The following is a 25493-nucleotide window of genomic DNA, read 5'->3' on the forward strand; positions in this document are numbered from 1 at the left end:
CCGCACCGGGAGAGTACGAAAATAATATAACAATTTCGGCAGGACGGTCATTTTCACCGAATGAACCCGCCCTATCCAAGACAGGTGCGGAAATTGCCAGGAATGCAGAAGAGAAGATAAAGAACTAAGCAATGGGTAATAATTCGCAGCAAAGAGGGAGTCATAGGTGGGGGTCAAGCGGATGCCCAAATATTCAAGAGAGGAGGAAGCCCATTTATAAGGGAAGTAGGATTGAAGGCGTGAAACCAAATCGGAATCCAAAGTAATATTAAGAGCGACAGTCTTATCCAAGTTAATACGGAGACCCGAAATCAAAGAGAAGCGCTCAAGAACCTGTTGCAGATTAGGAAGCGTCGTCAGAGGCTTAGTAAGAGTCAAGAGGGCATCGTCTGCAAAAAGATTCAGCTTAAACTCCTGTCCCGCGTATGAAACCCCCGATATATTGCAATCGGTCCGGAGCGCTAAAGCCAGCGGCTCAAGCGCCAGTATAAAAAGCGCCGGGGACAAAGGGCAGCCCTGTCTCGTCCCTCGCCCAATAGGAAAGGGGTTCGAGAAATACCCAGCATATTTAACGGAGGCTGAAGGAGACGAATACAAGGCTTGAATCCAAGAAAGGATAGAATCCCCGAAACCCCAACGAGACAGCACAAACCGCAGATATTCCCAGGATAGAGAGTCAAAGGCTTTATATATGTCTAAGGACAGTAAGAATCCCGGGATTTTCCGCTGTTGCAGAAGATATATAAGATGGACCACCTTACGAACGTTATCACCCGCCTGCCTCCCAGGGATAAACCCCACTTGGTCCCTGTGGACCAGGCTACGCAAATAGTTATTGATGCGAGAGCTAAGAATCTTGCCCAATATCTTCAGGTCTTCATTAAGAAGAGAAATGGGCCGAAAGGCTTTCGGTTCCTGTACATCCTCGTTCGTCTTAGGAATCATGGCTATATGTGCTCTAAGTGCGTCCGGGGAGGGCAAGGAGCCCTGTCGTAACTCATTGAAATAGTCAGCCAAGAAGGGCGCCAACAGGACCGAGAATTTCTTATAATAGAGACCGGAGTAGCCATCAGGACCTGGGGCCGCGGCGGACCTCAAAGATTTGATGGCTTGGAGCACTTCCGGTACGGTAACACAGGCATTGAGGGCCACCTGTGCTGCCTCGGATAATCCCGGAAGACGAAGATCTTGAAAAAATGCCTCTGCCTGAGCCACAGGGAAGGGATCAGGCGCAGTGTAAAGGCGCGAAAGGAAGTCCGAAAATAGGGAAACAATCTGCCGAGGATTAGAAGTACATCCACCTGTGGGAAGTCGCAGTCGAATTGGTTTATGGGGTTTCCCCACGGAATTGAGCTTCCTAGCCAGCATCGGGCCCGGTTTATTAGCACAGGAATAAAATTTGTGTTTGGTCCAACGCAGAGCCCGTTCCGCCTCCGAAGAGGCAAGTAAGTCTAATTCGGTCGCCAGAGCGTCCCGAGCGCGTTTATGGGCTGCGGATGGAGACGACTTCCAGCGCGCATCCGCAGAAGCCAGGAGAGAATGAAGCTCCAAAAGTCGGCGCTCCCGCTCCCGCTTCCGGACCGCCGCCAGCTGTATAACATGACCCCGCACCGTGGCCTTATGCGCCTCCCATAGGGGCACTGCCGAGGAGACCGATCCCGAGTTTTCCGCGAAGTATGTACGTAAGAAAAATTCTATTTGTTGGCAGGTAGCCTGAGTGGTCAATAAAGAATCGTTGATGCGCCAATGAAAAGGGCGCCCTTCTGACCCAGAGAGGGCAAGGAGAAGTACCAAGGGATCGTGATCCGACCAAGGTGAGGAGGGAATAGTTATCCGCCTGACCAAGGGAAGCTGCTGAACCGGCATAAATATATGATCAATTCTACAAAAACTATCATGAGGACTGGAATAAAATGTAAAGTCGCGTTCAGTCGGGTGAAGCTCCCTCCAGACGTCCGCTAGCCCCGCTGTCCGCAAAAGAGAGCGCATACGTTCCTCCAGCACCAAATCATGGGAAGGGGCCGCCCCCCGTGCACAGCGCCTATCCAACGTGGAATCCAAAGTAACATTTGAATCCCCCAAAACAAGAATGAGACCCTTGGAGTGTCGGGAAACAATGGTGCAAAGATGCGAAAAGAATTTATCCTGAAAACGATTGGGTGCGTAGTAAGAGACAAAAGTAACCTCCTGGTCCCAGAGAGTGCCCTGCAAAAGCAAATACCTGCCCGTGGGGTCCGCTATATTCCGAGCACAGACAAAGGGAAGATTGCGTTTAAAAGCTATCAGTACACCCCGACGCTTCTCAGGAGCCGAGGCCGTGTAAAAGGTGGGATAGTGAGGTGAAAGATAACGCGGAGCGGAGGACTGCGAAAACCTGGTCTCTTGTAAACATACCACGTCAATTTGTTGCGATTTAAGGTGATGAAAGACTTTAGCCCGCTTCTGAGGCGAATTGAAGCCTTGAACATTCTGCGAGTGTATTTTCAAAAGGGGCGAGGCCATGGCGATATCAACGCAACACGCTCGGCAGAAAAACCCATAAAGCAGCTAGCAATTTCCGCTTCCAATGGCGAGCGGACCGTGGCGTCCTGGAACCCTGCAGAAAACAAGAACAAAAAAAAAACCAAAGGAGAAAAAAGACAAAGAAAGAAAAAAGGAAAAAGACATAAAAAGTATATACAATAGTGCAATTGTGTCACGCCAATGGTGACGCGCATCCTACAAAAGGAAGGATACCAGTTAGGGGTGGCTCTACCACCGGACACATGGCTGCAAATGAAAACATCAGAAACTAAAGCCCCCAGGGGGCAAAAGGGCAATAAGGCAACAAACATAATCGAACGGGGTCCGAAGCTATAAAACTAAGGGTCCCAGGAGCGAGGCCTCCATGATGACCTCCCATAAAAACCCAAAGAACCTTGGGGCCAACCCCCTCCCACCCAGCCGGGCCCGCCAGATCAACCTCCCACCCCGAAGCCCGAGGGAACCCTCACCCCATGCTACCAACGGAAACCAAAATACCCTCACCCAGGCCCAAGATAGGTTGCGGCAGCGGAAAGTCATAAGTCCTGAGTCCGCGAGGGGACCCCCTCCCACCCAACCAGGGAAGGAACCCAAGGGGGTAAACCAGATCAGTCCCAACCCGGAATGCTGACAAACCGGGGGAGCCCCAAGGGCCAAACTCACGGTCCCGCCAGAGAAGTCCATCGCTGAGATGACACACGGGAAGTCCAAGACACATCCTCAGCCCGGAGAAGAACAAGAAGGACTTGATCGCGAAGGGGTCTGGGGGAGAGCCCTCTTCCTATCGGACGACCGCTCCCAGATGCGGCCCGGAGGAAGCGGCCGTGCCGGAGATCCTGATGAATGAGCCGGGCTCCGATCCGCAGAATCAGGCGAAAGAAGGCGCAAGGACTCCAGCAGAGAATGGGCCTCCTCCGGCGTAGCCACAGAGTGACTGCGGCCCTGGTAGGTGAAGGTGAGGCGAAACGGGAAGCCCCAGGCGTATTTAATACGGTGTTTCACCAGGACCGAAGTGAAGGGCTTCAACTGGCGGCGCTTCTGAAGAGTGGTCTGGGAGAGGTCCGCAAAGAGCTGGTAGCGATGCCCCTGGAAGCTGAGGTCAGGGTTGTTCCTAGCCGCCAAGAGGATAGTTTCCTTAGTGCGGTAATACGTAAACTTGATGATAATGTCCCTGGGGGGCCCCTCCGGTCGTCTGGGGCCCAATGCACGATGTATGCGGTCAAATTCAAGCCGGTCTATGGGAATAGCGGGTGTCAGCTCCTGGAACAGAGCAGTAGCAGTAGAAGTAAGATCTGCGACCGTTTCCGGGATACCCCTTAACCGCAGATTGCCACGGCGGGAACGGTTTTCGAAATCCTCAAGCCGTAGTAGCGTGTCCGCCAATTCTTTCTTGAGGTCGCACAGATCCTGTTCGTGATTTTCCATGACCGTGACTGCCGCGTCCATCTTATCTTCAAGGTCGTTCGTCCGATTGCCCAACTCCCGAATTTCCCGTGAAAGACGATCGACCAGCTTGGAGGTAGCGGAGGACAACTCGGACTGCAACATGCACTTAAAGCGGCGTAGGAGCTCAGCATCCCGCAGGGATGGGATCGGAGACTGCAGGGATGGCTCTGGTGCCAGGTCCTCCCCACTGCCAGGGTCCGACCCACCCAGGGATGGTGACAGCGAGGGACCCAAAATTGCGTCTGGGGCTCTATCTGAGGTCCCCGGCGGGAGCCGCGAATCCGCGGCCGGGGTCTTGGAAGTGTCTGGCGGCCGGCCAAAAATCGAGGCCGCGGCTTCAGCCGCAATCTCCGGCGGGTAGGCCGCAAACTCCGGAGCGGCCCGCCGGGAGCTGGAGGCACGGGCGGCCGGCGTTTTTTTGCCCATCAGGGCACCAGGGAGACAGGGGGCCAGAGAGGAGACAGGGGGACCCCCCCTGGAGGGCGAAGATCGGCCGATGTGTCCGGCGGCCGAGGTGGGATTTTAAAAAGCAGCCATCCTGGTTGCTGCTCACGAGCGCCCCCATCTGGTATATATTTTTAAATTTTTTTGGGGAAGAGATTTCTTCATCCACATCAATCGATGTGAATAGAGGAATCTGTCAGAGCATTTCATGTATGCCCAACATTAGAAGTGGGTGGATGCAGGGCAGTATATTCTAATACTGAGCATACCACACACTGGCAGAGATTTCTTCTTCACAGACTGCATAAAAAAAAAAAATAACATAACATATGTGTCCAATAAAAACCAGCGACGTACTGGTACATCACTGGACTTTGAGTGGTTATACAGTACCAGGATGATGCCTGGTACTCAGGGGCAGACTGACCATTTGGAAATTTGGGCACTGCCCGAGGTCAGAAGGGGGCCTCATGAGATGCCCCTGGTACCTTTTTCATATACTTTTTTGAGTTTGGGCAAGGACACAGGGGCCCCATGATCCCTTATTGCCCTGGGGCCCCATGAGTTGTCAGTCCACCCCTGCTGGTACTGCCGCAGGATTGCTTTTACAAGCAGATGTTTCCCCCTTCCCCGGTACCTTCCACAGCTTTCTCGGGCAGTCCCATGCCATCAGGGAACCTGAGAGTGCAGCTAGCATTTCTGCCAGCAGACCACAGAGCAGATTGGAGACCGGAGTGGCTCCAATCATCTCTATAGTCTAAGAAACCGGACGTTACAAGCATTTTATCATTTCGGTTTTGCAAGATATAAACAGCGCCATTTTAGATTGGGAAAGCATCTGATCACACCGATCTTGGTGAGATCAGATGATTTAAGGGCAGGGATACTTCGGCCCTCTGGTGGGTGACCCAGATTAAATACTTGGGGCTACATATTACTAGGTCAGTTTCCGATTTCATTAGGCTGAATGTCATTCCTATAGTTTCCCTTCTCAAACATAAGATCAATACCTGGAAGAATCTCCCTCTCTCCATGATAGGGATAATTAATCTGCTCAAAATTAAATTTCTCCCTGTTTTGCTTTATGTCATACGTAACTCACCAGTTTGGATCCCCAAATCCATTTTTCAGTCTACACATAGCCTGATCTCTGGTTTTATTTGACAGGGGTGGCCTTTATTTAGGCTTAGGCTAGCAGTGCTGCAACAACCATGGAAAAAAGGGGGAATGGCAGTCCCGGATATCCATAAATATTTCTGAGTGGGGCAGGTGGTGTTTGCACACAGATGGCTCACGAAACCTCTTGATAATGCAGCGGTCGCCTTGTAGGCAGCCATAGTGGGTTCTTATGAAGCCTTAACACACTTGGTTCATCGAGGTTGCAAATCCCCCCGGGGATTCCTCCCCCACTCCCTTCATGATGCTCCTCTCTGGAAAAATCCTCGTTTAGCCCATTTTCTTAATTATGAGGATTAGATAGTGTGGGGTCAAGACCATTGGGATATATTACACAATGGGGTCCTGCGATCCTTTGATGAGTTGAAAGCTATGCACCGCCTTCCAAATACTCATTTCTTTAGGTTCCTACAACTCAGACATGCATAACAATCACAGTTTGGGAGGGCCCCGGTCCTCTTTGCTCCTTCGGATATAGAAACGATGCTGCGAGATGAAGACCTACTTAAACCCTTGTCTACTATATATAAGTCCCTGTTTCCTCCCACTCATAGCTTACTCACTAAATGTATGACTAGCTGGGAAGCAGTGGTTCCAGATCTTGATACGGAAGACTGGGAGGATATTTGGGATGCCCCTTTTGTTAGGCTAATTTCTGCTCGGGATCAGCTTATATATTATAAATTTGTTAATCGTATTTATCTGACTCCTGCTAATCTAGCTAAAATATTTGGTAAAGAGGGGGGCGTGGCTTGGTGCATGGAGCTGTAGGATGTACATCCCTCCAGTTCCCGACCTGACATCCTCCCGTGGGGATATACACCCTCTTCACAGCACTAAAGCAACCCGAAATGGGCAGGAACCAGCACCAGACCCCCAAGAGAGTGGCGAGGGGGGGGGGGCCGACACTGACCTAGGCCTTTTTTTCACACGGTCCTGCAAACTCCAGTGGACAAGATGGCACTGGCTTCTCCTTCCCCTTCTCCGGATACGGGACCGCCACAGACCAGGCAGGTGCACTCATACAGCCACCCCTCCTCCCCTGGGGAGCCTGGCACACTCTCCCAAAGGTCCCGCAGCCCCTCTCAGGCTTCTATTTGCTCCAAGGATGACTGGGACTTGCAGTCCCACATCAAGTCTTTACATACATATATTAGATCCCTACCCACTAAAACTGATTTTGAACTTTGTGTGAAACATATAGAGAATATGTACAAACAGGAGATCTCTGACCTTAAACAAGATATTTGCGTATGTATGGAGGAGATTGAAAATACTGCTGGTGGCCTATCCAATTCCTTACACTCCCATGAAGAGACCCTTAATTCTCATACGGTCCTACTACAACAACTCATGTACCAGCAGGATGATATCGAGAATAGGAACCTCTATGCGGATCAGGGACATGCCGGAATCCATTGAAGGACTTAGTCGCAGCGGTTACAGCCATCTTCAACCAGTTACTGCAGCAGCCTAAGGACACTTATATTGAGCTGGACCATGTACATCGTACCCTGGACCCCAGGAATCTTGAGCCCTCTTTTGTCTGTGATATCTTATGCAGGGTCCACTATTTCAAGATCAAAGATGCCATTATGCGTGCGGCTAGCACTCAAAATAGTATCTTATTCAATGAGATACCGGTGATGCTCCTTCCTGATCTCTCCCTCCAGACCCTGAACATGCACAGGGCCCTGCACCAACTCACTCAGCTACTTCAGGATAGACACATTCGCTATCAGTGGTGGTTTCCCTTCCAACTCCAGGCTTCCCAGAATGGTATCCACAGTTTCCCATCCTTGGGGACCTGCCTACTTTTCTTAGTATTTTCGAACTGCCTCAAGTATCTCTCCCAGAATGGCCCTTTCCACTCCCAACCCCGGGCCTTCCATTTGCTTCACCTTGGCAACGTTCTGGACGGAAGAAGCGTTTCAGGTCCTCCTCCCAGAAGATCCCAGATAGCTGATTCCCTATCCGGTTGAAACGGGAGGTTCCTCTTTTGTCCATTTATATTTGCATTTACCTATGCTTCTGTTTTTGTTTCTGGAGTTCTGCTGGTTCCATGCTCTTGCTTTAAGGCATATAGATTTGTGCCTATTAAATATGTTTTTTCCCCTTTTTTGCCTGTTCCGAGGGTTTACTATACACTTTTTTTTATGAGGGGATCGCTTTTTTATTGGGGTGACATCCCTCGAAGTTTATGTTTCCATGTGGGGGGTCTGGGCCGGAATTGTACCATTGTGCCTTTGACATTCCCCACCTAGGACCCTCAGTGTACCTTTTTTTTGGACACACTGTATGTTATTTAGACAGTTTTTCTGTCTATTAGCTTCTCCCTTCTGATTTCCTTTTATCCCTGGTTCCTCCTTTCCAGTTCTGTATCTATTCTCCTCTTCTTTTTCCCCTTTTCCTCCTCTTTCCCCCCTTTTTTTTTTCTTTACTCTTCTTTTGGGGGTGGGGGTGGGGGGGGGGCTTGGAGTGGCGCTGCTGGTGGTTTCTGTCTCCCTTGTTTTTTCTCACATTTGGCAGGTATGACTCCAATTGGTTGTTCCTCTGTTAATTGTAGGGGGTTTAATACACCGCAAAAGCGGAGCCACATGCTTTACCATTTCCACAAAACTAAAGCACAAATTTTGCTCCTTCAGGAGACTCATTTCCACACAGATAGTGTGCTGGCCTTTTGGAATCTCTATTAAACTCAATGGTATCATAGTACTAATGCACAAGCCAAATCTAGGGGGGTGTCAGTGACCTTTCATAGTACCTTTAGCCCTGAGGTCTTGGACTCGTTGTATTTTTCTTGAATTGAAACATCAGGACTTTGTTTTTACAGAGGCAAATGTTTATGCTCCTAAATCAGGATGGGCCCCTTTCTCTCTGCGGTTCTATTCGAACTGTCTGCCTTTGGTGGTCCGTGTTTCATCGTGGGAGGTGACTTTAATATAGCCCTGTCCCCTGCCGTGGACAACTCCTCCAGTAGATCTTCTCTTTCTTTTCTGGTGTTAACTCAAATCAAATCTCATCTACATGACCTGCACTTAGTGAATGTCTGGTGTGTCCTACACCCTTCGGAGCGTGATTATAGTTATTATTCGGCAGCTCATGAGTCCTATAATCGTATTGACTATTTCTTTGTTTCACAATCCTTACTTGATTCCCCTATTTCGGCTTCCCTCTGTAATTTTTTATTGTCAGACCATGCCCCTATTCATCTCACTAGCCACAATCTTCCCATGCCTTCATGCCGCTTTTCCTGGAGCCTGAATGATACTTTACTTAAAGATTCCGTATGTGTTGCGGAAGTCATGAAGGCCATACAAAACTTTGTTCTGGATCACGCCTCGGATACCACAGGCCCCCTTACTCAGTGGAAAGCCCTCAAATGCGTCCTCTGAGGAGGGCTCATCCAGCGTGGCTCCTGAGTGAAGAAGGCTAGGACGATGGAGATTCGTTGATTGTTTTCACTTGTTGCAGCATTAGAGTCCTCCCACAAGTGTACACTAGATTCGGGGCTCACAGTGGACCTCTTTAATGCCCATCACAACTTAACTTACTAGAATCCTCCTCCCTTATCGTGCGATGCCCATTATTCTCTAGCTAACAAATGTGGTCAACATTTAGCGCGGGTACTGCACCCTCATCCATCTCGTCATCTGATTCAAAGTATTCAAGCTCCTGATAACACCAAAATTTCCCACAAGGGAATTGCAGCGGCGTTTAAAACCTACTACTCTCAACTTTATAATTTTTCCACGCTTTCCCTGCTGTTCAGGTGGATTCTTGCCCCCAGGCTATGACACAATACATTGCGGAGACAGCATTAATGGTTCTTGATGTGCAGGACTCTCTTAAACTTGAGGAGCCCTTTTCTGTCTTGGAAGTTCTTGGAGCAATCAAGGTCCTTAAATCTGGTAAGTGCCCAGGCCCTGATGGGTTTACCCCAAGATTCTACAAAACATTTGACCCTATGAGGGCCCCGCTTTTAACTCAGGCCTTTATTGCCATTGATGACTCTCCCCAGCCTAATATTTTGGTTATCCCTAAACCAGGTAAAGATCCTTCTCTCTGTAGTAGCTACCGCCCGATCTCTCTGCTTAACCTGGATATTAAGCTCTTCACAAAACTCATGGTGAACCGTCTTTCTCCATTCCTTCCAGCCCTGATACATCATGATCAGGTCAGGTTTGCTCCCGGTTTTGAAGCTAGGGACAATACTACTAAAACAATCCACCTCATCTCATACAGCAAACAACACCGTCTGAAGGCATTTGATCGAGTCAACTGGCGTTTCCTGCACCTTACCCTAGAGCAGACAGGTCTGGGTCTGCGGTTCATCGATAAGATTATGTCCCTTTACTCTCACCCCATGGCATCTGTTCTCACGAATGGCATGGCCTCTGCGCCCTTCTCTATCTTGAATGGTACTAGACAGGGATGCCCTCTGTCTCCCCTACTTTTTGTTTTGGTCATGTAACATCTGGCATGGGCTATACAGGCTAATGATTCTATTCTAGGCATTCATACCCCCTCCTCATATCATAAACTTTATTTTTATGCAGACACCCTCCTAATTTATATGCAACAACCACTCATTTCTCTCCCTAGGCTGCTTCGTAAGTTCCACAGATTCGGTTAGTTCAGTAACTTCAAACTTAACATCTCAAAAACGGAGGCATTAAATATTTCTCTACCTGATTGTGTGCTGTCACACCTTCGCTCTAGCTTTTCTTTTGAATGCCGTCCAAAGGCTATCTCGTGGTTCTGATTTCTTTTGATCCTGCTGCACTTTACTTGCTTAATTATTTGACCCTACTTACACGTCTCCGCAAAGACTTGGCAGAGAGCCTCCTCTCTGCCCTGGTTTGGACACATTAATACCCTTAATGTTATACGTTTTCCAGAAGGTTTCTTTGCCCAAGAGTTTCTTTCTCTCTTTATCAATCAGGTTTATTTGGCATTGAGGTTTCTCGAGATTGAAATACAAGCTGCTCACTTATCTGAAGCTTAGGGGTGGAGTGGGTTTACCTGATTTTGTGTTGTATTATAGGGCCGCCCTGTTAGCACGGGTACTTGACTGGTTCCCCAGACCCTTGCTTAAAGCCTCCTGTATGATAGAACAGGACCTATCACAGATTGACCTACGGCCCTCCTCTGGGGTTACGACTGTGACCTTCAGCTTTTACCTGGCCTGTCTCCATTGACTGTGGCTGCTTTGTGCTTGTGGTATAAACATGGCCTCCTTACCCTTCTATCCCTTCCCCTTAATCCTCCCTATTTGATAATCCCTCTCTCCCCCAAGGGACGGGATCCTCTGTGCTGGGTCCCTTTGCCCATACCCCTTGGGCGGTAGCTTGGGACTTTATCCACCCTCAGACAGGTCTCCCACTCCTCCCTGGCGGCTCCAGGGATTGGCTGACTGCTTTACATCTATCTTCGTTTTGTAAACTTTTACATTCCACTTCTCAAATTCATCTCCTGCTTACTGAATTAGAGCGGTTATGTTCCCTCTCTGAACCACTGAGACATGTCTTGGCCTCCCTTTATAGGGTATAGGGTAATACATGCTGCAATCCATGCTGAACCTCCGCCCTTCACCGGGGCATGGTCACGGGATATTGGCAAAGATATATCTGATGAGGAATGGTTTACGTCACTCTACTTCACCCATAAATCCTCTATATCTTGCTACTTTCAAGAAAATAATTTTAAGCTCCTCTCCAGATGGTATAGGGATCCTTATTCCCTTCACAAGATGTTCCCTTCTACATCCAATCTTTGTTGGCGTTGTAATACAGAGGTGGGTACTTAGTTCCATATTTGGTGGGAATGCAATAAAATTCGACCCTTTTGGTGTCAAGTTTTTTAAGTCTATAATAAAATCTATGGTGAGTCCCTGACTTCATTGCCAGAGATTGGCCTTCTCTCCATCTTACCAGGTTTGTTGGTGGCACAGAAGAAATGTTTATTACGTTTCTTCCTGTCTGCGGCTCGCCAATTGATACCGCTTTTCTGGAAAACGGCCACCCTCCCCCCTACCGTTGTAGGTTTCTGCGATTAATATCATGCGAATGAAAGAGATGTTGGAATTTGCCAATGATACCTATGAAAAACATTGTTATCATTATTAAGTTATTATGGTCAGTCTGGCTCCATTTTTCCTCCTCCTCGACCCTTCGGGAGTTATGTGCTCCTGCGGTGCCTCCTTAGACTTCGCCCGTTCAGTAGGGTGGAACCATGGTTATTTGTATTATGTCAATGTAATTGCTTTTGATTTGAATGCTTGGAATGCCCAGTTTAGGCACCTTTGGAGTGGGGCTATCCTGGTTCCGCCCCTTGTCTGTCCCGGCTCCCGACTCTCTTCTTTTGTTTTATATGGTGAACTCTACTTAGACATATATTGATGCTCTTAATGCCTTTTTATGGGACAATTTTTTCAGATATATGCCTAACATATGTTACTTCTCAAGGTTTTTCTAAATTGGCCAGTGATATTCGTTGACTACAGTTATCTCTTTGGCTCATCTCCTGTTTGAGCCTGATAATTGTCCATATGTGTATGTAATTGCTGGTCCCTTTCTTTTTCCTTTCTGTATACCCGGTTGTTAAAAACCTAATAAAGACAAATTTGCCTTTAAAATATTTGGTAACAACTCATCCTCTTGGCATTGTTCAGCCTCTGGGGTGGATTTTATGCATGTTTTCTGGGACTGCCTTGCCATACAGCGATACTGGTCTGGAGTGCTTCAGTGAGTCCAGTCAGTCACTAATATACCCCTTTGCCTGTATGGCTTTGACTCCTGAGTTTGGTGGATGACTTGGCCCCCACTAGGGCCATTCATACTTTTCTTACTCTCCTTTTTAATTATGCACGTAAACTTATTGTACTGTCCTGGAAGAAACCCGAGGCTCCAACTGTTGCAGCTTGGAAAGCTCTTATAAATAAGGCCCTCCCATTATATAAGACCACTTAAGCTAATAGAGGGGTACCCCTTAAATTTGATAAAGTCTGGGGTGGCTGGGTTTCTTCCTCACTTTCAGTGGCAGACTGAGGAGTACTAAACTTTGGTTTCCATGACAATTATATTAGATTGTTCATGCCTACTGCTTAGTGGTCTTGTTGGCCTGTGAGTTCATGTTGCTGGACTTTGTGACAATATGCCTTTATGTGCAGAAATGGTGTGGTGCATGTTTCTTTGTAACCTGTAGGATGTATGTTTTCTTTGGTAGGGGGGTGTCTTTTATCTCCTGAATGTATATGTATATTGACGTTCACTGTACAACATGGGCATGGTTTCCTCTCTTTTGTAGTTTGTATTTGGATGACTACCTGGCTTGTTCGGCTGTAGCCATAGATTGTTCTTTTGTTGTTAATTTTGTATGTCTTCTGAAAAATACCATTAAAAATAATTTTACAAAAAAAAAAAAATACTTGCCACAGTTATCCTTTCCTGATGAGATTCATGTAGCCTACTACTAGAGTATGCCCCACCCATACCCCCACCTGCAGGACCTAACTCATGAATGAGTCCTCTCTCTCTGACTCTCCCAGGCCTGCGGTACATACTGTAGCTAGATTTCTGCACTTGGGTGGGACTTTGTGCTGACATGGAGCTCATCAAGAAATTAAAATTGCAGTATTTGGTATTCAATTTTCTGTTTTCCTGACAGCTCCATGTCAGCCTACCACTGGGAATTAACTAGATAACCAGGGTGGGATGATTGGGAAACAAAATAAGGTTAATTGTGGCATCTGACTGAAGAGGTAAACATTTTGCTAAAATTAACAGTTGTCAACAACGATGGATAATGAGAAATAAAGGTGTGTATGGATGACCATGTTGTCACCTTGCAAATTGTCTCTGGCGAGACTCCACAGGCAGCCACCCATGAGGTCAATAAGTTTTTTGTGGAGTGCACCAGCCTGGGAGATGATGTAAAATTTATGAGTTAGGTCCTGCAGCTGGGGGTATGGGCGGGTCATACCTCAGTGGTAGGCTGACATGGAACTGTCAGGAAAACATTTTAACTCCTGAAAAATCTAATGCATGTTTCCAGAAAGGGATTGGAGAAAATGATGGTAAAAGAACAAAATCGTTACTTAATATGGTGTTGGACAGTCTTTGGCATCCAAGACAGTCTGAATTCACCTGGGAATTGACAAATAGAAGTCTTGGATGGTGGGTAATGGAATCTGATATCACTTCCTGCAAAAATCGTTTCAGTTCTTGTAGAGATACTAAAAATTAGACTGAACCTTGTTCTCCAAAATTGACCATAGTGGCTCTATGATATTGAGGTCTGGCGACTGCTGCACCCAGGGATGGTGTGAGACTTTGTCTGCATGCTTGTCAAAGCATGATTTGACAACACCAACTGTGTGAATCAGAGCATTATCATCTTGGTAAATGGCACTGTTTGCACCATGGGGTGCACATGGTCGGTCAAAATGTGTACATAGTCTTTGCCAGTAGTGACTCTACCTTTCAAGGTGATGATGGGGCCTGCAGAATACCAAGATATGGTTGTCCAAACCATGATGGTGCCGACACCATGCTTTACCATTGGCACAAGACAGTCCTGATCGTAAGCTTGGGAAAGTGTTGCCACATGAAATACTGCTACAGGGCAGCAGGGCTGCATAAAATCACATATATATATACGTGATTTTGCATTTCCGGGTAGGGGGCGCGCTTGCCATACCCACGTCACCATTGTTGGCTTCAGCTGTCGATCACTGGATCCTGGCCGGTGATTTCCTGCTGGCACCCGGCAATCGCCGAGTATCAGTGACTGGGGAGAGGTCTGTATGTACCGTATTTTTCGCTCCATAAAATGCCCTTTTTCCCCCCCAAAAAATGGGGGAAAATGTCTGTGTGTCTTATGGAGCAAATACGGAGCAGCCGGCCTGGTATTCCTGCTGCCACCGTGTTAGAATACCCGGCCGGCCGCTCTGCTCTACTATGCAGAAGAACCTGCTCCTCGGTCCTACCTGTTCCTCGGTCAAGCGCTGTCCTGCTTTCACCAGCCATCTTCTCTCCCCAGCATCAGCATCTTCAGTGTGGGCACCTGGCTGTGACAGTTTGCGGCTTCACAGCCAGGTGCCCACTGCACATGCGCGAGAAGCGCTGCGCTTTGTGAATGGCCACCTGTAGTCTTCTGGGACCTGTCACATATCCCACAAGACTACAGGGAGGACAACTTCGGGTACCCCCCCCCGTTACCCAAAGGTCTGCAGTCTCTGGTCATTTCCTGTAGTATGTCCGCAGTCACTGGTCATCTCCTGTAGTATGTCCGCAGTCACTGGTCATCTCCTGTAGTATGTCCACAGTCACTGGTCATCTCCTGTAGTATGTCCGCAGTCACTGGTCATCTCCTGTAGTATGTCCGCAGTCTCTGGTCTTCTCCTGTACTATGTCCGCAATCTCTGGTCATCTCCTGTAGTATGTCCACAGTCACTGGTCATCTCCTGTAGTATGTCCGCAGTCACTGGTCATCTACTGTACTATGTCCACAGTCTCTGGTCACCTCCTGTAGTTTGTCCGCAGTCTCTAGTCATCTCCTGTAGTATGTCTGCAGTCTCTGGTCTTCTCCTGTACTATGTCCGCAGTCTCTGGTCTTCTCCTGTACTATGTCCGCAGTCTCTGGTCATCTCTTGTAGTATGTCGGCAGTCTCTGGTTATCTTCTGTAGTATGTTTGCAGTCTCTGGTCATCTCCTTTAGTATGTCCGCAGTCTCTGGTCATCTCCTGTACTATGTCCGCAGTCTTTGGTCATCACCTGTAGTATGTCCACAGTCTCTGGTAATCTCCTGAACTTTGTCCGCAGTCTCTGGTCATCTCCTGTACTATGTCCGCAGTCTCTGGTCTTCTCCTGTACTATGTCCGCAATCTCTGGTCATCTCCTGTAGTATGTCCGCAGTCTCTGGTCATCTCCTGTAGTATGTCCGCAGTCACTGGTCATCTCCTGTAGTATGTCCGCAGTCACTGGTCATCTCCTGTAGTATGTCCGCAGTCACTGGTCATCTCCTGTAGTATGTCCGCAGTCACTGGTCATCTCCTGTAGTATGTCCGCAGTCTTTAGTCATCTCCTGTACTATGTCCGCAGTCTCTGGTCTTCTCCTGTACTATGTCCGCAGTCTCTGGTCATGTCCTGTACTATGCCTGCAGTCTTTGGTCATCTCTTGTAGTATGTCGGCAGTCTCTGGTTATCTTCTGTAGTATGTCCGCAGTCTCTGGTCATCTCCTTTAGTATGTCCACAGTCTCTGGTCATCTCCTGTACTATGTCCGCAGTCTTTGGTCATCACCTTTAGTATGTCCACAGTCTCTGGTCATCTCCTGTACTATGTCCGCAGTCTTTGGTCATCACCTATAGTATGTCCACAGTCTCTGGTCATCACCTGTAGTATGTCCGCAGTCTCTGGTCATCTCCTGTACTATGTCTGCAGTCCATTGGTTCAGAATATTTTTGTTCTTGTTTTCCTCCTCTAAAACCAAGGTGTGTCTTATGGAGCAAAAAATACGATAAGTAGTACAGATCTCTCCCCTGTCAGCTCCTGCACACTGCTTTGTATTGCTCTGCATATCAGAGCAATACAAAGCAATGTGCTTACACAGTAAAACACACACACAGCACTCAGTAAAACAGCACAAAGTTAACCTTTTGATCGCCCCAGATGTTAACCTCTTCCTGCCCCATGTCATTAGTACAGTATCAGTGCTTTTTATTAGCACTACTGCATTAGTGTCACTGGGGATGTCATTGACATTAGTCAGCTCCCCCCCAGTGTCAGAATGCCTGCCTCAGTCCCGCTATAAGTTGCTGATTGCTGCCATTACTAATACAGTCATGGCCGAAATTGTTGGCACCCTTGATATTTTTCCTGAAAATCAAGTATTTCACACAAAAAAGGTATTGCATTAACACATGTTTTGCTATACACATGTTTATTCCCTTTGTATGTATTGGAACAAATATAAAACAGAGGCAGAAAAGCAAATATGACATAATGTCACACAAAACCCCAAAAATGGGCTGGACAAAAGTATTGGCACCCTTAACTTAATATTTGGTTGCACACCCTTTGGAAAACATAACTGAAATCAGTCGCTTCCTATAACCATCAATAAGCTTCTGACACCTCTCACCCGGAATTTTGGACCACTCTTCCTTTGCAAACAGCTCCAGGTCTCTCTTATTGGAAGGACACCTTTTCCCAACAGCAATTTTAAGATCTCTCCACAGGTGTTCAATGGGATTTAGATCTGGGCTCGTTGCTGGCCACTTCAGAACTCTCCAGCGCTTCTTTGCCATCCATTTCTGAGTGCTTTTTGACGTATGTTTGGGGTCATTGTCCTGCTGGAAGACCCAGGATCTTGGACGCAAACCCAGCTTTCTGACACTGGGCCCTACAGTGCGACCCAAAATCCTTTGGTAATCCTCAGATTTCATGATGCCTTGCACACAGTCAAGGCACCCAGTGCCAGAGGCAGCAAAACAACCCCAAAACATCATTGAACCTCCACCATATTTTACCGTAGGTACTGTGTTTTGTTCTTTGTAGGCCTCATTCCGTTTTCGGTAAACAGTAGAATGATGTGCTTTACCGAAAAGCTCTATCTTGGTCTCATCTGTCCACAAGACGTTTTCCCAGAAGGCTTTTGGCTTACTCAAGTACATTTTGGCAAACTGTAGTCTTGCTTTTTTATGTCTCTGTGTCAGCAGTGGGGTCCTCCTGGGTCTCCTGCCATAGCGTTTCATTTCATTTAAATGTCGACGGATAGTTCGCGCTGACACTGATGCTCCCTGAGCCTGCAGGACAGCTTGAATGTCTTTGGAACATGTTTGGGGCTGCTTATCCACCATCCGGACTATTCTGCGTTGCAATCTTTCATCAATTTTCCTCATCCGTCCACGACCAGGGAGATTAGCTACAGTGCCATGGGTTGCAAACTTCTTGATAATGTTGCGCACTGTGGACAAAGGCAAATCTAGTTCTCTGGAGATGGACTTGTAACCTTGAGATTGTTGATATTTTGCCACAATTTTGGTTCTCAGGTCCTCAGACAGTTCTCGTCTCCTCTTTCTGTTGTCCATGCTTAGTGTGGCACAGACAGACACACAATGCAAAGGTTAAGTGAACGTCTCTCCTTTTTATCTGCTTTCAGGTGTGATTTCTATATTGCCCACACCTGTTACTTGCCCCAGGTGAGTTTACAGGAGCATCACATGCTTGTAACATTCTTATTTATCCGCAGTTGTGAAAGGGTGCCAATACTTTTGTCCAGCCCATTTTTGGAGGTTTGTGTGACATTATGTCGAATTTGCTTTCTTTCCTCCCTTTTTTTGTTTTGTCCCAATACACACAAAGGGAATAAACATGTGTATAGCAAAACATGTGTTAATGCAATACGTTTCGTGAGAAATACATGATTTCCTGGAGAAATATCAAGGGTGCCAACAATTTCGGCCATGACTGTATATATATATATATATATATATATATATATATATACATAAATTCCAGTATATATACCGCCATTTGTAGACATACCTTTCACGTAAACCAATTAATTTACACGTATTGGGATTTTTTTTTAGCAAAGACATGCAGCAAAATACATTTTCCCTTAAATCTATGATGAAATTTGATTTCTTTAATTTTTTTACTGGACATGTTTAATAGCAAAAAGTCAAAAATATTGTTCTCAATATTGTTCTCAAAATTGTCGGTCTTTTTTTGTTTATATAGCAAAAAATAAAAACCACCAAAAGAAAGCTCCATTTGTGGGAAAAACAGACATAAATTTAATTTGGGTGCAGTGTTGCATGACCGCGCAATTGTCAGTTAAAGTAACGCAGCGCCGTATCGCAAAAAATGGCCTGGTCAGGAAGGGGGATAAATTCTCTGGAGGACAAGTGGTTAAAAACCGGTCACTAGTGGTTTGGCAATTGCAGATCGCCTGTGAATGTTTTGCTTATGGAGTTCCTTCCACACATTTTTCATGGACATGGGCTTTGGAAAAATGGTATTAAGCTCTGCAGTCACTTTTGCAGCAGTTGTTCTCTTATTTCGGGTCACAATTCTGTGTCCTTTTGTCTTTTTCGGTCACTTGACCATGTCGACAGTGATTTATGCTTATCAGACGATGTTTTCCCGGACACTGTATTTGCTGTCAATCTTTGATACTGTACCTCACGACACAGTAAATTGGCAACTTCAGTCACAGAGGCACTAGCTAAGCAGGCACCAACAATTTGCCCTCTTTGAAGCTCAGTAAGCTCTGACATGACTCTGTTTTTCCAGCAGCGCACGTATTGAAGGACGAAAGTGAGGCTTCCCACATGTTAGCTAGGTGTCTCATCACACAGCAGAAGCAAAAGAGTGTTACATCACGTCCGCTTTCAATGTGAAACATGTTATCACTTTCACACCAGCAAATCATGTAGTGTTTTCATATTTTGTAATAATACATTGTACAATATTGCTATACATGTCTCATGAGGCAATGGGGTTGATTTACTAAAACTGAAGAGTGCAAAATCTGATGTAGCTCTGCATATAAACAATCAGCTTCCAGGTTTTTTTTTTGGCAAAGCTTAATTAAACAAGCTAAAGTTAGAAATTGATTGCACAGCTGTACCAGATTTTGCACTCTTTAGTTTTAGTAAAAAACCCTAGTGTGCCAACTTACCCGGGCATCATCATGACTACACAGTGCATTACTGTTACTGATTTTTTTGTGTTTTCTCTACCTTACCTCCAAACTCTCCTTGGCCAATCTTCTTTCCAAGAGTCAAGCGCTGAAAACTAAGTAACCATCCAGCTGTAAGGAAGGAAGATAAGTTACATGTTTGTATCATTGGAAATGGTGTAGAGAAGAAAAATAGCATTTATACTTGAACCTGATCATCGACAAGTTTTAAAGCTTTTAGGTCAACATGACAGCCAGGCAACTACAATTCAAAAATTGGTGAGTAAAGGCAACTCCTATATGTTATATTATTTTGTTGTGTATGATTTCTTCTTTACTGTTCTGGAAACTAAGAAAATTACATTTAAATATGTTCCTTTTTTAAGTAGGCAAATAGGACATATTGTATGGAAAAGCCCTGGGACCATCCTAAAATTCTGAGTTTAAAGTTTCAAAATCAGAGTTCTGAGATTAAGGCTCAGTTCACACTAGCTTTGTCAGCAGGTGTCATACAGGCGTTTGGGTAGTGTTTTTAACGCTTCTCAAATGCCTATGAAAATTCTGCACATGGCAGCACACACTGCTGTTCACACTGAAGCTTTAGCATCGCGGCAAAACTGGCGCCTCGTGTTGAGTCAGGAGGAGTTGAAGCCTTTCATTGAAGTCTATGGTGCCGCTCCGCAAACGCCTGGTAGGCGTTTGCAGTGTAGTTGCGATGCTGTTGCGAGGCAGTCGAGGAGTGTTAATACCATTTAACTTCATTATAGGCATTTGTGGTGCGGTTTTAACACTTTGCAAACTCCTCTCAACTGCCTCAAATCCAGGCACGGGGCGTTTGGGGAGCATTTGAGGAGCGTTAAAAACGTTTCCCAAATGCCTGTCAAACGCTATATGGGCGTTTGGCAAGAGTTAGAAATAAAGTCAAGTGTGAATGAGCCCTAAAAGTCAGAATTCTGAGTTTGTAAATGCAGTAGCCTCTCTTAGGAGAGTTGTGGTTTGTAGGATAGATAACAACACCATGGATTGTTGACCAAGGAAATATCCGATCACTTTCTGGATGATCAGGGAATTTGTCCCAATGCCGGAGCATATTGGACCATATTTCATTGGGAGTATTTTGCCTTCCACTGGATCAAACTGGGTATAGGATTTTGTATATGGAGGTTTTCTATTTATTTATTCTGTTAATTTGGGGTTTTTCTGTTTTTTATTAATTAGGTGGGCTTGTGTCTTTTTTCAGCCTGGCTAACTATGTAACCATGCCCATCGCCAATCTGTCTGTAAATGTCAACTAAAACAGTGCTGTTCATCTGCGTGGTGTGAACCTGGGTTGGGGAAGAAAAGAGAGTTAGTGCTTTCCTTTTAAGTCAGCAGGTGGAACTTCAGGCACCTTTTTCATATGTTTTCTCTGTCTTTTTTGCCTAAAATGTACATGCATTTTTGAATGTGTCCACAGAGCGATTCATCCCTTGTCTGTGTCCACTGCTTCAGTCAGAGAAAGCAAGTCTCAAAGAAGGCAGTGTTCATAGTGAAACTTTTGTCATATGATAAAATGGGAAACAAAGCTGAGGCTAAGATCAGATTTATTTGAAGAGAGAAAACAGAAAGTTGGCAGAGTTAGGATACGTATAGAAAAATATAGCTTTGAATTGTACAAATGTTCTAGAGACATTTGAAGGTTGAGGTCGGAGACAATGCATATTTAGGAATTAAGAACTTGTGAAAATAATTTACCTAACCTACTTAAAATGAAATGTTTTGGGAATAAGCAAACCTTTCGAGAGTTCTTCTTCTGCAGATTTGGTTCCTTGTTTAGGTTTAGGTTTCAGTAGCTTAGTGCAGAGCGCTCCTTGATTAATGGTGTAGAACTGAAAGTGGAATGGAATGGAAAGTAGTAAGAATGTGCACAACAGTAATAATAACTACTGTAAACAAACAGGAAAACCTTTACATAGTCCTTTGCTTGCAAATGATGCCTCTTGTCATCCACTGATTGCAATGATGATCGTTAAAATCGTTCATGTGTGACGCCATCATCAAAGATAGTGCAAATTGACATATGGGTTGAAAAAAAAAAACAAACCACAAATCCATCTACTTCAACAAACTAACCCAAAACAGCATATACTGTAAAATACTGGATGCATCCAGGACCAAGCAAACTCTGCATGTGTCTGCTGTGGGGCTTGAAAGGTTGCCCTGTGGCACATCTCAGTATGCCTTAGAACCAGCACTTAGCTGGTCACAAGTCCAAACTTCAGCAAACAGAAAAAACTCCCTAAGTGCCCAGCTGCCTCTTAGTAGGCAAAGCCGATTGACTGATAAAAAAAAAGAAAACCGATCTATGGTCAGCTTTAGTCTGTACCCTATCTCAGCCTGACATATCTTTAGCTGGAGACTGAATGAGTCTCTCCTCATGACACATAAAAATTAGCTCCAACTTCAATCCCACATTCAAACCTTGTTTTCAGAAAACATGGCATCTATATTCTACCAGATCATGCTTTAGGAGACCCACAAGGTCATTTTTCAGGGACACCTGATTTAGATGATTTCACATAGAAAGGCCAAAAGGGAAACAGAAGATTCATGAACTTTCCACGTTGTTAGCTCAAGCAGATGAGGCATAAAATTCTTAACCTATATACTACAATAAAAGTATGCACAACACCTATGCCAGACATAAGTTTTACTCATGTGCAGGTAAATCACGCCCCATGTTGGCCAAAAGGCTCAACATAGCTGGGGGCCCTTTAACCCTATATAACTGCAGAAAAGTGCTGGTGACCTCACTTCTGACTTTTTCAAAATTCTTTACTGATTTACCAACATCCTCTTTTCCTTGTATAGAAAACACACACTTTCCTGTGAGTTGTTCTCCCACATCCAGGCTCATTTTCCCAACCACTAGATATCCTTGAAGCTGGACTATTTGCGTAATTAAATAAACCCTCAGTTTATGTAATTGTTTTCAGCAAATTATTATATCCTGCTGGGTTCCCTAACCACACTCTTGCAATCCTGGAAATGCCATTCCTGTTGTTGATAGGCCATGTGAACGTGGTAAAAATGACCACCCTCGGACACTCGAACATACACCTTTGGGTATTCTTAGAATTGCAAATTGCGAGTCACGACTTTACTCTGGTGCTCAGGTTAGTTAATGGCCCCATTATACCCTTATTACCAATTCCTAACAACCCACTATTCCTTCCAGATGTGGAAAACCCAGGGTCTTTTGATGCATGGACTAATCATGGCTTCATCATATACATCATTTCCTGACCTCATGCTCTTTTCCTGCTTGGGCAGGAAAAGAACATTGCAAAGTGCTGAGAGTGGAATATTATTATTATTATTTTCAACCCTAGTATTGGATCTCTTCCCTCAGAAAGTACCCAAAGTTTTCATAATTTTCACAAAATCAGTCCTCCACCTCACCTATTTCATATATTCAGAAATAGGAGCAGGATCTCACTGGCCCTCTGGAACTTGAAGACTGGGACAAAATCCACTCAAAAAGCAAGTGCACTAAAAACCAGCAGTGCACCATTTGTCCGGGACACCTGATTTAGATGACTTGGTCATCATCTAAATCAGGTGTCCCTTGGACACCTTAAAAATACTTGTATATCATTAGGGTACATGCCCTCTTTAAGGTAGCGACCTCAGCATCACTTCAGCTTGTGTAATCTGGCTGCTACTTCTGAGTAATGTGATGAGGTCACTAGGGTGGAACTTAGTGACATTATTATGTTACTTGGAAGTAGCTACTTTTTAGTGCACTTGGTTTATAAGTGGTTTTCATATTACTTTAATAAAGTGCCATTTGTTTAAAATGTAAAAACACCATGTTGAGCTCTTATTCCCTTTGAGCAGAGGAGCCTGAGTTTGAATTGTCATGGTCATCATCAACAAAAGCAAAGGAGGTGTCCAGGAAACTGCTTAAGGGGAAAGCGCATATTGACCTGTTTATCCATAATAGGTCAATACATTAAGGTGAGTATTAATGGTATTTTCACAAAATAAATATAAGATTGTAATTAGCTGCACTATTTTATATGTTGCATTCCAGGTTCTTATTTAAACTGAAGCATTGATGAAGGCAGAGTGTTTTCTGAACCTCAAAATCTGTTGGCTGTTTTTAGGTATAAACTAATAAATAAATTTGGACTCTTATCCTTTGGTCTGTTTATCCTTCTATTAGTGCATATTTTTTTCTGGTCACCAATGTAAGAAAGTACACTGACCACCAATGTAAGAAGGCACGCTGACCACCAATGTAAAGGGCACACTGATCACCAATGTAACTGGGCACATTGACCACCAATGTAGTTGGATACAATGGCCACCAATGTTACTTGGCATACTGACCACTACTGTAATGGCCACACTCACCACCAGTGTAATGGGAAACACTGATCAATTTAAAGGAAGCACACCGACCACACTGAATGGGGCACACTGATCACCAATGCAACAGGCACACTGATACCCAATGCAATAGGCACACTGACCACCAATGTCATGGACACACTGACCACCAATATAATTGGGAATGAAAGAGAAAACATAAGCTCCGCGTAATCAAATAAATCTGAACTTGTGACACCCCAAAAAATTAAACCATATGCATATATGTGGGATGTTCAAGTTAAACTGTGACTTTTAATTTTACAGGCATAAAAAGGGATACTAGCGTGGCGCACTACATGTAGTGGTAAACATTCAGCGTGTGGAACACCTAATCCTGGATAATTGACGCATAACCTGTTGTGAAATTGCACAAGAAATTAATCTTTATGTGGGAACAGTGAACACAATCAATCATTCCCAAATATTTGCATTTTCAAAATGTTATCCTGGGCACCAAGACGGCTTTCCGCTTTTGGCCGGCAGAGAAGAGTCTGTGGAAAAAACGGCCTGGTTTGATCACTAAGGGTGTCCTGTTTCTCCAAGACAACACACAAGCTCATACTACTCACCGCACTACGTGCACATTACAGCAACTCAGCTGGAAGGTATTACCACATCCTCCTTACAGCCCGGACCTCGCTTTGAGTGATTTTCACCTGCTTGGACCCCTTTAAAGAGTTCCTTTGAGGTTAGCATTTCAGCACTGATGGCGAATTGAAGCAGGCTGTCCTAGGATGGTTCAGGCGTACTGAGAAATCTTTCTATGTCCAAGCTTTCCAGGCATTAGTGAAACACAGGTAAAACTGTACATATATAGCAGGGGAGTATATCGAAAAATAAATGCAGTTTCCACACCTTACAGCAGTAATCAGATGTGGAGTTCCTATGGGTTGCTGCAGGTTGGATATTGGCTGCCAGCCAATCGGGCTCCATGTGCGGGATGTCACCATTGCAGGCCCCACCCTACATGTTTTGTCGGATATGGCGTTATCTGGGGGATGACCTGCAGCAACCCATAGAAACACCACATTCGATATTACTGCTGTGCCTATGTTGCTTGTTACCTTTTTACAATTGTGAGTGTTTCTTCTACTTGTTAATAAATTCTGTTAAACGGTTTTACACTACGGAAGTGTCTCTTGCATCTTGTTTTGAGCAATTCTGGAGGCATGCATTTGCATTCATCAACTGGAGGAGGTTAGATGCTGAGTGGGATTTCTTAATCCTTTGAAGTGCTGCCAGACCTATCTGTTTACACAGGGGTCATTAGTTTCTGGTTAGAAGCTGTAACGTGTGCTCTGGACCGGGTGCACTTTTTTGCTCTCTAGTTGGAGTTTTATAATACATAAACTCTTTGTAAAACACTTGGTGGTGTTTTCTTTATTTGGATCAAAAAGATCCCCTGCACCTCTGAATTTTTACTGTTTTCATCACTATTTATGGACTTTGAAAAGAGTCTTTACATTGGATTAATTTTGTTCTTTCATTTGCTTGATTCATATCATAATAGTATTTTTCATTTGAGTGTATTTACTATTAATAGTGTTATTTACATTATTTATGTTATGTGTTTTTATAGCGCTGCACTTTATTATTTTACATGGTTTTTGAGTTTATGTATCCAAACTGTTTGTGCTGGCAGCAACTATTGTCTTAACCAAGCACAGTGTTTTTTTTTTTCTTTTTTCCTGGGTTGTATTTGCTCGGCTGGCCAGTCCTGGACAAATTAGCGTTTGAAAAATGCACCATTTGTAGATTAATTTCCTTACAGTGGAATGATTGATTTCAGATCATTTA

At 45.1% G+C, this 25493-nt stretch overlaps 1 protein-coding gene across 2 annotated transcripts in view; it reads right to left on the minus strand.

Moving 5' to 3' along the window:
- The window catches only part of MATK (megakaryocyte-associated tyrosine kinase), a 94443-nt gene that overhangs the window by 43146 nt on the left and 25804 nt on the right, over positions 1-25493 (minus strand). For both annotated transcript variants that reach the window (XM_089687461.1, XM_089687460.1), the window contains exons 6-7: positions 21055-21148; positions 19347-19412 (exon numbers count right to left, since the gene is read on the minus strand). In XM_089687461.1, the coding sequence (XP_089543587.1) occupies positions 19347-19412; positions 21055-21148 (160 nt within the window). The remainder of the gene's footprint in view (positions 1-19346; positions 19413-21054; positions 21149-25493) is intronic.

Source organism: Staurois parvus, unplaced genomic scaffold, assembly GCF_062004578.1.
Source record: "Staurois parvus isolate SC_StPar_1 unplaced genomic scaffold, SC_StPar_1.0 ptg000425l, whole genome shotgun sequence".
In the NCBI taxonomy this organism is placed as follows: Eukaryota; Metazoa; Chordata; class Amphibia; order Anura; family Ranidae; genus Staurois; species Staurois parvus.